Source organism: Hyla sarda, chromosome 4 (assembly GCF_029499605.1).
Source record: "Hyla sarda isolate aHylSar1 chromosome 4, aHylSar1.hap1, whole genome shotgun sequence".
In the NCBI taxonomy this organism is placed as follows: Eukaryota; Metazoa; Chordata; class Amphibia; order Anura; family Hylidae; genus Hyla; species Hyla sarda.
In genome coordinates this window covers 31,317,342-31,335,540 of record NC_079192.1, presented here as the reverse complement: position 1 = coordinate 31,335,540, position 18,199 = coordinate 31,317,342, and the positions used below count along the sequence as shown (strand labels likewise).

Here is an 18,199-nt window from a genome sequence, read left to right as displayed (position 1 = left end):
GAGACAGCTCAGCTGGCAGATACGAGTCGCAGCGTGACACCCCATGGGAGACCCGCTACATGTTAATACTCCCACATACATGTAGTAAGCCAGACACACACACACAACCGCAGACAGACACCTATGAATAATACATGATATGCAAGTGGCAGGTATACTTATCCTATACAATACAGCAGTGTTTCCCAACCAATGTGCCTCCAGCTGTTGCAAAACTACAACTCCCTGCATGCCGGGACAGCCAAAGGCAGAGCTTACAGAGTGTAAGCTCTTCTGATCAAGACACCCCCCCCCCCTGCCATCTAAAAAATTGCTCACCCCCAATATCAAGTCTGATCACAAGACTATAAACTAAACCATAGGCATAACGCGTTTCGATCCAAGACATTTCATGATGTCATATCTGGGGAATTTTGAACAATCCTATCCAACCGGTCCGACTCCATAGATTATGGACAGCTCTGGTGATTAGTGCTATATCGGTGCCACCAAGTGTCAGCTCTCTGGCCAAATATAGACCCCTTTAAACACTTAGAATTTTTGGATATAACATGAACATAAGTCAACTATATAATGCTATATGTATCTCAGCACCTGACAACACAAGACATCCTATAAAAGACATATAAGAAATCCTATACAGGACATACAAGACATCCTATATAGGACATACAAGACAAGACATCCTATATAGGACATACAAGACATCCTATATAGGACATAAAAGACATCCTATATAGGACATACAAGACAAGACATCCTATAAAGGACATATAAGAAATCCTATATAGGACATACAAGACATCTTTATAGGACATACAAGACAAGACATCCTATATAGGACATACAAGACAAGACATCCTATATAGGACATTCAAGACAAGAAATTAACTATAGGACATAAAAGACATCCTATATAGGACATACAAGACAATACATCCTATATAGGACTTACAAGACAAGAAATCCTCTATAGGACATACAAGACATCCTATAAAGGACATACAAGACATCCTCTATAGGACATACAAGACAAGAAATACTCTATAGGACATAAAAGACATCCTATATAGGACATACAAGACAATACATCCTATATAGGACATACAAGACAATACATCCTATATAGGACATAAAAGACATCCTATATAGGACATACAAGACAATACATCCTCTATAGGACATAAAAGACATCCTCTATAGGACATAAAAGACATCCTCTATAGGACACTTAACCCCTTCGGTTACCCCCCACCCTTGCCCGGATTACCTCTTGGTCCGTCTAAACATGGCGGTGGTTGTAGTGGATAGGTGACCTCGTCCAGGTGAGTGTAAGCATCAATGGAGGAGGAGGATGGGATTTGGCGATCAAAGAGAGATTAGGAGGGACATTATGGAGGGAGGATTTTGTAAAGAAGGTGATGAAGGATGTAATGGGGGGTGATGAGGGAGAAGGGTATAAGCGATGGAGATAGCGGGAGGATTGTACAGACAAAGATTAATGGACGCAGGGAGAGAAGGATCCGAAATGAGGATGGGAGGAAGCTGTGCTGGAGAGATCAGGTGGAGACCGGGATAAGAGCCTAACAAATAATGGAGGGGGAAAAAGATCCGGGGAGGAAAGAAATCAGGAGGAGAAGGGGAGAGAGCCAGGGACGGATGGAGAGAGATGACAAGGATATTCTGAGGGCGAGCGGAAGGGAAAGGAAACAGCAGAGGGATCTGCAGACGGGAGGGGGAGCAGACGGGAAGATGGAGAGGTGTGTGTCTGCAGATGTGCTTCCTACTGCTACTGTGTGTGCATGTACTGCTGGGGCAAAGATCTAGAACATATGTGTGCATGTACTGCTGGGGGGCAAAGATCTAGAACATACGTGTGCATGTACTGCTGGGGCAAAGATCTAGAACATACGTGTGCATGTACTGCTGGGGGCAAAGATCTAGAACATACGTGTGCATGTACTGCTGGGGGGCAAAGATCTAGAACATACGTGTGCATGTACTGCTGGGGGCAAAGATCTAGAACATGTGTGTACATGTACTGCTGGGTCATAGATCTAGAACATGTGTGTACATGTACTGCTGGGTCATAGATCTAGAACATGTGTGTACATGTACTGCTGGGTCATAGATCTAGAACATGTGTGTGTGCATGTACTGCTGGGGGGGCCAAGATCTAGAACATACGTGTGCATGTACTGCTGGGGGGCAAAGATCTAGAACATACGTGTGCATGTACTGCTGGGTCATAGATCTAGAACATGTGTGTACATGTACTGCTGGGTCATAGATCTAGAATGTGTGTGTACATGTACTGCTGGGTCACAGATCTAGAATGTGTGTGTACATGTACTGCTGGGTCATAGATCTAGAACATGTGTGTGCATGTACTGCTGGGTCACAGATCCAGAACCGATGTGTGCGCCACTACTTGCATGTTACAGATCGTAATCATATGTGTGCATCTACTGTTGGGTCATGCACTTTAAACATGTGTGTAACAACACTGCTTACATTTCAAGAACATACTTATGCATGTATCGCTGTATCACAAACCATGAACAAATATGTATACCACTGCTTGTGTACATGTGTGCATCTACTGGTTATGGGTAACAGGCCTAGAACACGTGTGAATCTACTGCTGCTTCACAGATCTAGAACCTCCGTCTCTACCTTCTGGTTACTGTAACATGGCTGTATATAAAATGTGTGTGTAATGCTGCGTGGATGTTACAGGCCAGAAGCCTATCAGCTATTATATGTCACAAACCGAGAATAAGTGAACTTCTAGGCCCATGTGAGTGCCACTGCTTAAATGATAAATCTAGAACAGTGATCTTCAACCTGCGGACCTCCAGATGTTGCAAAACTACAACTCCCAGCATGCCCGGACAGCCAACGGCTGTCCGGGCATGCTGGGAGTTGTAGTTTTGCAACATCTGGAGGTTGAAGACCACTGGTATAGAGTGTCAGCGCCGGCGGCCGCAACAAACAGGAGGACGAGGAGGGCATCACTTGCGGGTGACATGTGAGTATTTACCCTGATGGGGACAGCGCAGCGCTGGGCTAATAATTATTTGGGGCGGGGGGGGGGGGGCAGGACAGCGCTCGCGGGTCACATATGATTAGTTCCCCGATGTGGGGACAGCGCAGCACTGGGCTAACAATTCATTCCCGAGGGGGAGGGGCCAAACCGGTATTGCGGTATGGGTTAAAATTCATTTCGTGCAGCACAAAAATTTCGGTATTCGGTATGAACCAGTATACCGCCCAGCCCTAGAACAATATAATATATTGAGTCCTGAGTAGTGGGCCCAAGACAGGTCCGCAGGTTGAAGACCACTGATCTAGAACATATGTGCACTTTCTGAGACAAAATATGTTTGTATGTTAGTGACGTAGAACAAAAGTGCCTACTGCTACTCGTATGTTACAGACTGAGGATATAAAGTAGGGGGGGAGATTTATCAAAACCTGTCCAGAGGAAAAGTTGCTGAGTTGCCCATAGCAACCAATCAGATCGCTTCTTTCAGTTTGCAGAGGCCTTTTCAGAAATGAAAGAAGCGATCTGATTGGTTGCTATGGGCAACTCAGCAACTTTTCCTCTGAAAAGGTGTCACAGCGAGCGCTCCGGTCATCACCTCCGGACCGGAGCGCCCGCTGCCGCATCCCTCCGTCCCGGTGTCTCTCGGTCAGACGCACTGACCAGGAGCACGGGTCCCACAGTGGCAGAGACGCGGCTGGCGTGGCGGCTGGTCCCTGCTCACGCGCCGCGTCCCTGTTCAGCTTACCTGCTCCTCGCACGGCTCTCTGCACTCCTGCATCCCGGTGCATGCGGCCCCGCTCTCTAGGATGCGCCCGCCGGCTTCAGTAAATTTAAAGGGCTAGCGCACCGGTAATTGGTGTGCTGGTTCCTCACCTCCCACTGTGTCCTTCCCAATAAAAGGCACCTGCCCCTTCCTGCCCTTGCCGGATCTTTGTGCCTTGTGCCTCTGAGAAAGCGTTCCCTTCTGTGATAGTTGCCTTGCCAGTTGCCGAACCCGTTGTTACCGTATTCTCGCCTGTGAACCCTTGCCGCCTGCCCTGACCTCTGCTACGTCCGACTACGCCTTTGCCTGCTCCCTGTGTACTTCGCTATATCAGCTGCCAGAGAGGTCGAGCCGCTATTGGGGGAACGACCTGGGGACTACCTGCCGCAGCAAGTCCATCCCGCTTTGCGGCGGGCCCTGGTGAAGACCAGTAGTCCCTTAGACTCCATTCCCCTTGTACGGCCCGTGCCATCGCCTCTCTGGTCTGGAGGATCCACTACCAGCCCTGCCGGTTCGTGACAACAGGTTTTGATAGATCTCCCCCTATATGTTTACATATTAAGGTTGCCACCTATCTTGCAAAAAAAAAAAAAATACCAGCCATGCTAATTTGCATAATTAATTATATATGCGTAACATCCCAGGATACACATATGCGGGGGAAATTTTGTCCTATTCTTACCCCTATAACTTTTTTATTCAACTCTATATGGGCCTGTATGAGGGTCATTTTTTTCTATGCTTCCTGGCTGATGTTTTGGTCACTTTTGAATGCTGGCGGTGCTTTCACTCTAGTGGTTGCATGAGACGGAGTCTACAACCCACACTAGTGGCTCAGGTTGTGCAGCTCATCCAGGATGGCACATCAATGCGAGCTGTGGCAAGAAGGTTTGCTGTGTCTGTCAGCGTAGTGTCCAGAGCATGGAGGCGCTACCAGGAGACAGGCCAGTACATCAGGAGACGTGGAGGAGGCTGTAGAAGGGCAACAACCCAGCAGCAGGACCGCTACCTCCGCCTTGGTGTTCTCTGGCAAATGCCAAACGTCCGGCACGGTGTTGGGCTGTAAGCACAACCCCCACCTGTGGACGTCGGGCCCTCATACCACCCTCATAGAGTCTGTTTCTGCCAGAGCCCTGTAAATGACCTCCAGCAGGCCACAAATGTGCATGTGTCCACTCAAACTGTCAGAAACAGACTCCATGAGGGTGATATGGGGGCCCGACGTCCACAGGTGGGGGTTGTGCTAACAGCCCAACACCGTGCCGGACGTTTGGCATTTGCCAGAGAACACCAAGATTGGCAAATTCACCACTGGGGCTCTTCACAGATGAAAGCAGGTTCACACTCACATGAATCTGGAGAATCTGGAGACGCCGTGGAGAACGTTCTGCTGCCTGCAACATCCTCCAGCATGAGCGGTTTGGTGGTGGGTCAGTAATGGTGTGGGGTGGCATTTCTTTGGGGGGCCTCACAGCCCTCCATGTGCTTGCCAGAGGTAGCCTGACTGCCATTAGGTACAGAGATGAGATCCTCAGACCCCTTGTGAGACCATATGCTGGTGCGGTTGGCCCTGGGTTCCTCCTAATGCAAGACAATGCTAGACCTGCAAGAGGAAGGCATTGATGCTATGGACTGGCGCACCCGTTCCCCAGACCTGAATCCGAATGAGCACATCTGGGACATGATGTCTCGCTCCATCCACCAACGCCACGTTGCACCACAGACTGTCCAGGAGTTGGCAGATACTTTAGTCCAGGTCTGGGAGGACATCCCTCAGGAGACATCCGCCACCTCATCAGGAGCATGCCGAGGCGTTGTATGGAGGTCGCACGGGCACGTGGAGGCCACACACACTACTGAGCCTCATTGTGATTTGTTTTACCGACATTACATCAAAGTTGGATCAGCCTGAAGAATGTGTTATCTTAGTGTACCCTTTATTATTTTTAGCAATGTATTAGACACATACGTACCCCTGCCAATATTTTATAGACACACGTGTACCCCTACTGATATATTATAGACATGCATGTACCCTACCGATATATTATAGACACGCATGTACCCTACCGATTTATTATAGAAACATGTGTACCCTACCGATATATTATAGACAGGCATGTACCCTACCGATATATTATAGACAGGCATGTACCCTACCGATATATTATAGACATGCATGTACCCTACCGATATATTATAGACAGGCATGTACCCTACCGATATATTATAGACACGTGTACCCTACCGATATATTATAGACAGGCATGTACCCTACCGATATATTATAGACACGCATGTACCCTACCGATATATTATAGACAGGCATGTACCCTACCGATATATTATAGACAGGCATGTACCCTACTGATATATTATAGACATGCATGTACCCTACCGATATATTATAGACACGCATGTACCCTACCGATATATTATAGACACGCATGTACCCTACCGATATATTATAGACAGGCATGTACCCTACCGATATATTATAGACAGGCATGTACCCTACCGATATATATTATAGACACACGTGTTCCCTACCGATATATTATAGACACGCATGTACCCTACCGATATATTATAGACACGCATGTACCCTACCGATATATTATAGACATGCATGTACCCTACCGATATATTATAGACACGCATGTACCCTACCGATATATTATAGACACACGTGTACCCTACCGATATATTATAGACAGGCATGTACCCTACTGATATATTATAGACACGCATGTACCCTACCGATATATTATAGACAGGCGTGTACCCTACCGATATATTATAGACACGCATGTACCCTACCGATATATTATAGACACGCATGTACCCTACCGATATATTATAGACACGCATGTACCCTACCGATATATTATAGACATGCATGTACCCTACCGATATATTATAGACACGCATGTACCCTACCGATATATTATAGACACACGTGTACCCTACCGATATATTATAGACAGGCATGTACCCTACTGATATATTATAGACACGCATGTACCCTACCGATATATTATAGACAGGCGTGTACCCTACCGATATATTATAGACACGCATGTACCCTACCGATATATTATAGACAGGCATGTACCCTACCGATATATTATAGACAGGCATGTACCCTACCGATATATTATAGACAGGCATGTACCCTACCGATATATTATAGACACACGTGTACCCTACCGATATATTATAGACAGGCATGTACCCTACCGATATATTATAGACATGCATGTACCCTACCGATATATTATAGACAGGCATGTACCCTACCGATATATTATAGACACACGTGTACCCTACCGATATATTATAGACACGCATGTACCCTACCGATATATTATAGACACACGTGTACCCTACCGATATATTATAGACAGGCATGTACCCTACCGATATATTATAGACACACATGTACACTACTGATATATTATAGACACACATGTACCCTACCGATATATTATAGACAGGCATTTACCCTACCGATATATTATAGACACGCATGTACCCTAGCGATATATTATAGACACGCATGTACCCTACCGATATATTATAGACACGCATGTACCCTACCGATATATTATAGACACGCATGTACCCTACCGATATATTATAGACACGCATGTACCCTACCGATATATAATAGACAGGCATGTACCCTACCGATATATTATAGACACGTGTACCCTACAGATATATTATAGACACGTGTACCCTACAGATATATTATAGACACGTGTACCCTACCGATATATTATAGACACGTGTACCCTACAGATATATTATAGACACGTGTACCCTACCGATATAATATAGACACGCATGTACCCTACCGATATATTATAGACACGTGTACCCTACCGATATATTATAGACACGTGTACCCTATCAATATATTATAGACACGTGTACCCTACCGATATATTATAGACACGTGTACCCTACCGATATATTATAGACACGTGTACCCTACAGATATATTATAGACACGTGTACCCTACCGATATATTATAGACAGGCATGTACCCTACCGATATATTATAGACACGTGTACCCTACCGATATATTATAGACACGTGTACCCTATCAATATATTATAGACACGTGTACCCTACCGATATATTATAGACACGTGTACCCTACCGATATATTATAGACACGTGTACCCTACCGATATATTATAGACACGTGTACCCTACCGATATATTATAGACACGTGTACCCTACAGATATATTATAGACACGTGTACCCTTCCGATATATTATAGACAGGCATGTACCCTACCGATATATTATAGACAGGCATGTACCCTACCGATATATTATAGACACGTGTACCCTACCGATATATTATAGACACGCATGTACCCTACCGATATATTATAGACAGGCATGTACCCTACCGATATATTATAGACAGGCATGTACCCTACCGATATATTATAGACACACGTGTACCCTACCGATATATTATAGACAGGCATGTACCCGAGCGATATAGTATAGACACGCATGTACCCTACCGATATATTATAGACACGTGTACCCTACTGATATATTATAGACACGTGTACCCTACCGATATATTATAGACAGGCATGTACCCTACCGATATATTATAGACACGTGTACCCTACCGATATATTATAGACACGTGTACCCTACTGATATATTATAGACACGTGTACCCTACCGATATATTATAGACACGTGTACTCCTGCCAATATAGACATAAAAAATGTGAGGGCTGCAACTTGTATGACTAACCCAACACATATCCACGTACTTCTTACTATATGTTACACATCATGGACATACATGTGCGTCACTGCTTGTATGTTACACATCTAGAACATATGTATGTTACAGATCACTGCTTATATTATATATCAGAGGAATAATGTATGTGTACCCACTGTTCTCATGTAGTCTTATAATCCAATGTGTACTACAGCATGTATATCTAACACCTACACATTATACAGGGGCAGATTTATCAGCCCTTGTGACCAGTTGTCCATAGCAACCAATCAGAATCCACCTTTCATTTTTCAGAGGCCTTTTTTAAAAATGAAAGCTGTGATGTGATTGGTTGCCATGGGCAACAGTTCCACTGATCCTTTGCCCCAGGTTTGATACATCTGTGCTACATTCACATTATAGACCAAAATATACGGTAGGTTATGAATGAACTATATACCCCATATCCACCTATATACATGATAAACTATATACTCCACATACACCTATACACATGATGAACTATATACTCCACATACACCTATACACATGATAAACTATATACTCCACATACACCTATACACATGATGAACTATATACTCCACATACACCTATACACATGATGAACTATATACTCCACATACACCTATACACATGATAAACTATATACTCCACATACACCTATACACATGATAAACTATATACTCCACATTCACCTATACACATGATAAACTATATACTCCACATACACCTATACACATGATAAACTATATACTCCACAGACACCTATACACATGATGAACTATATACTCCACATACACCTATACACATGATAAACTATATACTCCACATACACCTATACACATGATGAACTATATACTCCACATACACCTATATACATGATAAACGATATACTCCACATACACCTATACACATGATAAACTATATACTCCACATACACCTATACACATGATGAACTATATACTCCACATACACCTATACACATGATAAACTATATACTCCACATACACCTATACACATGATGAACTATATACCCCATATCCACCTGTATACATGATAAACTATATACTCCACATACACCTATACACATGATGAACTATATACTCCACATACACCTATACACATAATAAACTATATACTCCATATACACCTATACACATGATGAACTATATACCCCATATCCACCTATATACATGATAAACTATATACTCCACATACACCTATACACATGATGAACTATATACTCTATATCCACCTATACACATGATAAACTATATACCCCATATCCACCTATATACATGATAAACTATATACTCCACATACACCTATACACATGATGAACTATATACTCTATATCCACCTATACACATGATAAACTATATACCCCATATCCGCCTACAGTGGGGATCAAAAGTTTGGGCACCCCAGGTAAAAATTTGTATTAATGTGCATAAAGAAGCCAAGGAAAGATGGAAAAATCTCCAAAAGGCATCGAATTACAGATTAGACATTCTTATAATATGTCAACAAAAGTTAGATTTTATTTCCATCATTTACACTTTCAAAATAACAGAAAACAAAAAAATGGTGTCTGCAAGTTTGGGCACCCTGCAGAATTTATAGCATGCACTGCCCCCTTTGCAAAGCTGAGACCTGCCAGTGTCATGGATTGTTCTCAATCATCATCTGGGAAGACCAGGTGATGTCAATCTCAAAAGTTTTAAATGCCCAGACCTTGCCCCAACAATCAGCACCATGGGTTCTTCTAAGCAGTTGTCTAGAAATCTGAAACTGAAAATAGTTGACGCTCACAAAGCTGGAGAAGGCTATAAGAAGATAGCAAAACATTTTCAGATGTTAATATCCTCTGTTCGGAATGTAATTAAGAAATGGCCGTCATCAGGAACAGTGGAAGTAAAAGCAAGATCTGGAAGACCAAGAAAAATATCAGACAGAACAGCTCGCAGGATTGTGAGAAAAACAATTCAAAACCAACGTTTGACTGCACAATCCCTCCAGAAAGATCTGGCAGACACTGGAGATACTTGTACAAATAGGGTCTTCATGGAAGAGTCATCAGAAGAAAACCTCTTCTACGTCCTCACCACAAACATCAGCGTTTGAACTTTGCAAATGAACATATAGACTAGCCTGATGCATTTTGGAAACAAGTTCTGTGGACCGATGAGGTTAAAATTGAACTTTTTGGCCGGAATGAGCAAAGGTACGTTTGGAGAAGAAGGGGAACAGAATTTAATGAAAATAACCTCTGTCTAACTGTTAAGAATGGGGGTGGATCAATCATGATTTGGGGTTGTATTGCAGCCAGTGGCACAGGGAACATCTCACGAGTAGAAGGAAAATGGATTCAATAAAATTTCTGCAAATTTTGGATGCTAACTTGATGCCATCTGTGAAAAAGCTGAAGTTAAAGAGAGGATGGCTTCTACAAATGGATAATGATCCTAAACACCCCTCGAAATCCATGGGGGAATACGTCAAGAGGCGTAAACTGAAGGTTTTACCATGGCCTTCACAATCTCCTGACCTCAACATAATTGAAAATCTATGGATAGACCTTAAAAGAGCAGTGTGTGACAGACAGCCCAGAAATCTCAAAGAACTGGAAGACTTTTGTAAGGAAGAATGGGCAAAGATACCTCAAATAAGAATTGAAAGACTCTTGGCTGGCTACAAAAAGCGTTTACAAGCTGTGATACTTGCCAAAGGGGGCAGTACAAGATATTAACTCTGCAGGGTGCCAAAACTTTTGCAGACGCCATTTTTTTGTTTTCTGTTATTTTGAAAGTGTAAATGATGGAAATAAAATCTAACTTTTGTTGACATATTATAAGAATGTCTAATCTGTAATTTGATGCCTTTTGGAGATTTTTCCATCTTTCCTTGGCTTCTTTATGCACATTAATACCGGGGTGCCCAAACTTTTGATCCCCACTGTATATACATGATAAACTATATACTCCACATACACCTATACACATGATAAACTATATACCCCATATCCACCTATATACATGATAAACGATATACTCCATATACACCTATAAACATGATAAACTATATACCTCATATCCACTTGTATACATGATAAACTATATACTTCACATACACCTATACACATGATAAACTATATACCTCATATCCACCTATATACATGATAAACTGTATACTCCACATACACCTATACACATGATAAACTATATACCCCATATCCACCTATGCACATGATAAACTATATACGCCATATCCACCTACATACATGATAAACTATATACTCCACATATACCTATACACATGATAAACTATATACCCCATATCCACCTATATACAACATAAACTGTATACTCCACATACACCTATACACATGATAAACTATATACCCCATATCCACCTATATACATGATAAACTGTATACATACACCTATACATGATAAACTATATATCCCATATCCAGGGCTATCCATTATAAATTATATACCCCATATCCACATATATACATGATAAATGATATACTCTATATACACCTATACACATGATAAACTATATACCCCATATCCACCTATATACATGATAAACTGTATACATACACCTATACATGATAAACTATATATCCCATATCCAGGGCTATCCATTATAAACTATATACCCCATATCCACATATATACATGATAAATGATATACTCTATATACACCTATACACATGATAAATGATATACCCCATATCCACCTATATACATGATAAACTATATACTCCACACACACCTATACACATGATAAACTATATATCCCATATCCAGGGCTATCCATTATAAATTATATACCCCATGTCTACCTATATACATGATAAACTATATACCCCTTGTCCAACATACCTCCCCCCCCCCCCCCCATATCCAACTCTTTTATACCCTCATATTTAACTCTATACATGATAAACTATATCCCACCCCCACACACACATCACTATACAACATATAAGTCATATCCTACAAGCTACAGAGGATTCAGCTGCATTCTCCACTGCCATCACTCGGGGCACTTACCCACTGCTCTTCCTGGGAAGGGGCAGATCCTGCGGAGACAAAAGACACAGGTCAGGTAATTGTCAAAGTAAACTACATAAACATTTTTATACATTTTACTATAGTAATGAATTGAAGAACTTCACAATACCACCACCTGAAGATGGCAGTGTTTCCTACGCTCTCCTAATTGAGACAGTCCGCTCATTTTGATCCTACTGTTCCGGGAGGCACTTTCCAGAATTGGGGAAATATAGCAGAGCTGTTATTCTCTCATACCCTTTGTCATTTTTACTGTAGGGCTGTAAAGTGAGATGGTTCTTCTCTAGAGCGTTTTTTAGAATTTATTTTCTATGAATCACTGCTAAAACAATAGCGTCTCTTTGGAGGACACAGCAGGGAAGGAAAACTTATGGGGTGACACAGTTTTACGTACCTGTGGTAATTATATGGTAGCTATAATAAAATACTAATGTATAATCCAGTGTTTCCAAACCAGTGTGCCTCCAGCTGTTACAAAACGACATCTCCCTGCATGTCCGGACAGCCTTTGGCTGTCCGGGCATGCTGGGAGTTGTAGTTTTGCAACAGTTGGAAGGCACCCTGGTTGGGAAACCTGGTATAATCCAATAAATATCATCTACTATTCATCTGCTGACATATATAAAGTCATAATCACAATATAAACGCCACAAAGGATCTGCACACAGACTAAGAAATCTCTTTCCATTTCCATTGCCCTTTAAATATAAATCGGTAATATTCCCATAGTCCCAAACCTTGCTGCATTGGATCTCAGTTTCTAGGGAGACCAGTACGCAGAGCAGAAAACGCTGAGAAACTCCGGAGAGAGAGATCAGAGCCAAGAGGAAAACACAAAGCTGCAGGACCATGTCATGATATCAGTAAATACATACCCGAAATTAAGTGCAAGATGCATATATTATAAAATCCAGAATACTTATGGCTGTGTTCCCTAACCAGGGTGCCCCCAGCTGTTGCAAAACTACAACTTCCAGCATGCTAGGAGTTGTAGTTTTGCAACAGCTGGAGGCCCCCTGGATAAGTAAAACCGAGTTGAGTATTTCAAGCTGGGGGTTTATCTAGAACTATAAGAGTACCCAGCATTGCCTGATCTTCCTACCTAAACCTTGTGGGAGAGGAAAGGCAACAATGACAATGTTGTCCTAATGGCTTAACTTTTTTTTTTTTTTTAAACTGTAGTTTTTATTAATGAATTTTCATAAGTACAATCTAAACAGAAAAAAAAAAAACATAGCAGAAGTAATATAGGGGCCGAGGCCCAGAAACACTCAGTGTAAAATAAACCAGAAAATGTACAAACAACAGGGCCAGGATAGACTCACACTGCAGCAAAAATTGCTTCGCCAGCCCCCAATTCCAACTTTTAGGCCCGTGACTGTAACATCAATTGGCATATAGATATAATAAGAACCAACAAGCAAACAATTGCCAATAAACCAACAAATAGAGCAAAAGGCCTGGGCCCATAAACAGATCCTATCTTAATATCCCAACCTCAAAGGTTGTCCTCATATCTCATCCTCATAACCCGACCTCATTTCCCAACCTCAAATCCCATCTTCATATGTCATCCTCATATCCCGATCTCATATCTTGTCCCCATATCTCGACTTCATATCTTATCCTCATATTATCATCAACCTTATATCCCATCCTCCTTCTGGCCTTAATATCCCATCCTCATTCCTGGCCTTCACATCCCAACCTCATATCCCATCCTCATTCCTGGCCTTCACATCCCAACCTCATATCCCATCCTCATTCCTGGCCTTCACATCCCAACCTCATATGTAGTCCTTATATGCTATTCTCATTCCTGGCCTAATATCCCAATCTCATATTTAGTCCTTATATCCTATTCTCATTCCTGACCTAATATCCCAATCTCATATGTAGTCCTTATATCTTATTCTCATTACTGGTCCAATATCCCAACCTCATATGTAGTCCTTATATGCTATTCTCATTACTGGCCTAATATCCCAATCTCATATTTAGTCCTTATATCCTATTCTAATTCCTGGCCTAATATCCCAATCTCATATGTAGTCCTTATATCCTATTCTAATTCCTGGTCTAATATCCCAATCTCATATGTAGTCCTTATATCCTATTCTAATTCCTGGTCTAATATCCCAATCTCATATGTAGTCCTTATATCCTATTCTAATTCCTGGTCTAATATCCCAATCTCATATGTAGTCCTTATATCCTATTCTCATTCCTGGTCTTATATCCCAACCTCATATGTAGTCCTTATATCCTATTCTAATTCCTGGCCTAATATCTCAACCTCATATGTAGTCCTTATATCCTATTCTAATTCCTGGCCTAATATCTCAACCTCATATGTAGTCCTTATATCCCATCCTCATTCCTGGCCTAATATCCCAATCTCATATGTAGTCCTTATATCCTATTCTCATTCCTGGTCTATTATCCCAATCTTATAGGTAGTCCTTATATCCCACCATCCTTGTATCACATCCTCATAGCCCGTCCTCATATCCCATTCCCGGCACTAAGTATTCTCTGCACCTGCCTGCCAGACAGTAGGCAGAATGTATAAAAGTCAATAAAAGCCAATTAGCCATTTTCGTCCCGATGTCATGTGACGCGTTAGTGTTACAGGGTCTCAGGTGTGAATAGGAAACAGGTGTCTTAAATTGTTATTCCAGGAAAAAACGTTTTTTATATATATATATATATATATATATATATATCAACTGGCACCGGGAAAGTTAAACAGATTTGTAAATGACTTCTATTAAAAAATCTTACTCCTTCCAATAATTATCAGCTGCTGAAGTTGAGTTGTTTTTTTTCTGTCTGGCAACAGTGCTCTTTGCTGACATCTCTGCTTGTCTCGGGAACTGCACAGAGTAGAAGAGGTTTGCTGTGGGGATTTGCTTCTACTCTGGACAGTTCCCGAGACACATGTCATCAGAGAGCACTTAGACAGAAAAGAACAACCCAACTTCAGTAGCTCATAAGTACTAAAAGGATTAAAAAAAAATTAATAGAAGTAATTTGCAAATCCGTTTAACTCTCTTGAGCCAGTTGATATATATAAAAAAAAAAGTTTTTTCCTGGATAACCCCCTTTAAATTTGGTGTTTTGGCTCTCACACTCTCTAATACTGGTCACTAGAAGTTCCAAATGGCACCTCATGGCAAAGAACTCTCTAATGATCTAAAAAAAAAGATTTGTTGCTCTACATAAAGATGGCCTTGGCTATAAGAAAATTGCCAAGATCCTGAAACCAAGCTGCAGCATGGTGGGCAAGACCATACATCAGTCACAGGACAGGTTCTACTCAGAACAGGCCTCACCATGGTCGACCAAAGAAGTTGAGTGCACGTGCTCAGCATCAGTCATATCCAGAGGTTGTCTTAGGGAAATAGACATATGAGTACTGCCAGCATTGCAGCAGAGGATGAAGGGGGGGGGGGCAGCCTGTCAGCGCTAAGACCATATGCCCCACACCGCATGGTCTGCATGACTGTCATCCCAGATAGAAGCCTCTTCTAAAGATAAAGCACAAAAAAGCCCACAAACAGTTTGCTGAAGACAAGCAGAATAAGGACATGGATTGCTGGGACCATGGGGGAGATTTATCAAAACCTGTCCAGAGGAAAAGTTGCTGAGTTGCCCATAGCAACCAATCAGATCGTTCTTTCATTTTGCAGAGACCTTGTTAAAAATGAAAGAAGTAATCTGATTGGTTATATGGATAAATCTCCCCCCATGTCCTGTGGGCCGATTTGACCAAGACAAACTTATAAAGGTTTAGATAGTGTCAAGTGCGTGTGGTACGAAGACGAGTGTATCTTGCCTACAGTGGTGGTGGGAATGTGAAAGACAAGCTGAGCATGATTCCCTACCTTCGGAGACGGGGCTGCAGGACAGTATGATAAAGGACCCCAAACACCTCCAAGACCACCACTGCTAAAGTAGCTGGAGGTAAAAGTGATGGACTGGCCAAGTATGTCTCCAGACCTAAACCCTATTGAGCATCTGTGGGACATCCTCAAATGGAAGGTGGAGGAGCACACGGTCTCTAACATCCTCCAGCTCTGTGAAGTCATCATGGAGGAGAGTAAGAGGACTACAGTGATAACCTGTGAAGATCTTGTTTTATATGCTCAATGGAAACCATGTTGGCCTAAGGGTGACAGATTTCAACATATTGTAGTAGATGTGGGAGGTAGGAAACCCGGCACGGGTCTCCTAAGCCTTCCCGTAAGGTGACCACTTTGGTAAAATAGCAATCGGAGAGGGTACAGAGGATGGTGACAGCTTTTTATTGTATAATCATAAAAAGAATCAGTGCTTTGTTGACAACGCGTTTCGGAGGGGCTCCCTCCTTCGTCAGGTCCGCATGCGGGTTTCCTACCTCCCACATCTACTACAGTATCCTATCCACCGTCTCCGACGGGACCGACGGCCAGCTGCTCCCGGCGTACCTGCGGAAAGACACCTGCTCAAGGCTTACATTAGTGTTGCGCCTGAAATTAGCGCAACACTTAAAGGTGACCAGGCTCTTATCTCTTCACTAACCATCCATTATCCACGGATAACCGGCACTATATTAGCGCCACATCTGTCTTTTTTCTCCCCTACATACTAGATTTCAACAAATGGCATCCATCATACAACTGATACTTTGGGGACCCAATGTCTTTACTGCCCATTTATGGACACTATACATCTATAGGTTTTCCCAAAGCAGAGATGGAGGGATATTGTGAGGGTAAGAGGTGGTCGCAGGACAAAGATTGCATCTGGGGAGTGAACAGCACTGCCTCACTCTTCTCCTGATCAGTGGGGGTTTCAGCACTGAGATCCCGACCGAACAAACTTTTGACACATCAAAGTTTTTTCATATGACAGGGACACTTTAAAGGGGTACTCCACTGCTCAGCGTTTGGAACAAACTGTTCTGAACGCTGGAGTCGAGAGCTCGTGACATAATAGCCCCGCCCCCTCATGATGTCACGCCCCGCCCCCTCAATGCAAGTCTACGGGAAGGGGCGTGATGATGTCACGCCCCCTCCCGTAGACTTGCATTGAGGGGGCGGAGCGTGACGTCATGATGGGCGGGGTTATGACGTCACGAGCTCCCGTCGTAGTACCCCTTTAAATTAAATGTTTTGAATAGAAGGCTAAAGCAAGAACAAGGGGGGCACAATCTGACGTCAGGTGGTAAGAAAGATCAGGAGCAACGTGAGAAACGATTATAGAGGCTTTGAAAAAACTCACAGAAAATAAATATAAAACATTTATCTATCCTAAAATGTAAATAAAGGAAACAATATAAGGGCAGACCAGATAGGCCAGGTGGTCCGCTTAAGATTCTTCTAAAAAATGTACAATGTAAGCGCTGGAACTTATTTTCAGGGGACACTATGATGCCACAGTTTTATAGGGAACTACCCTATTTTTTTTAGTGTTGGCTGTGATGGCACTTATTTTCAAGGGTACTATAACAGCACTTATTTTAGGGGCAT

The 18,199-nt window shown here is 42.4% G+C and overlaps 1 protein-coding gene across 5 annotated transcripts in view; it reads right to left on the bottom strand.

Annotated features, from left to right (window-relative positions):
- MAST1 (microtubule associated serine/threonine kinase 1) overlaps positions 1-18,199 on the bottom strand; it is a 155,736-nt gene that overhangs the window by 65,395 nt on the left and 72,142 nt on the right. For 3 of the 5 annotated variants that reach the window (XM_056570348.1, XM_056570346.1, XM_056570345.1), the window contains exon 2: positions 12,666-12,694. In XM_056570348.1, coding sequence (XP_056426323.1) covers positions 12,666-12,694 — 29 coding nt within the window. Of the gene's footprint in view, positions 1-1,270; positions 1,720-12,665; positions 12,695-16,021; positions 16,101-18,199 lie in introns of those variants that run through there. The other 2 variants (XM_056570347.1, XM_056570349.1) reach the window with 2 other exon arrangements.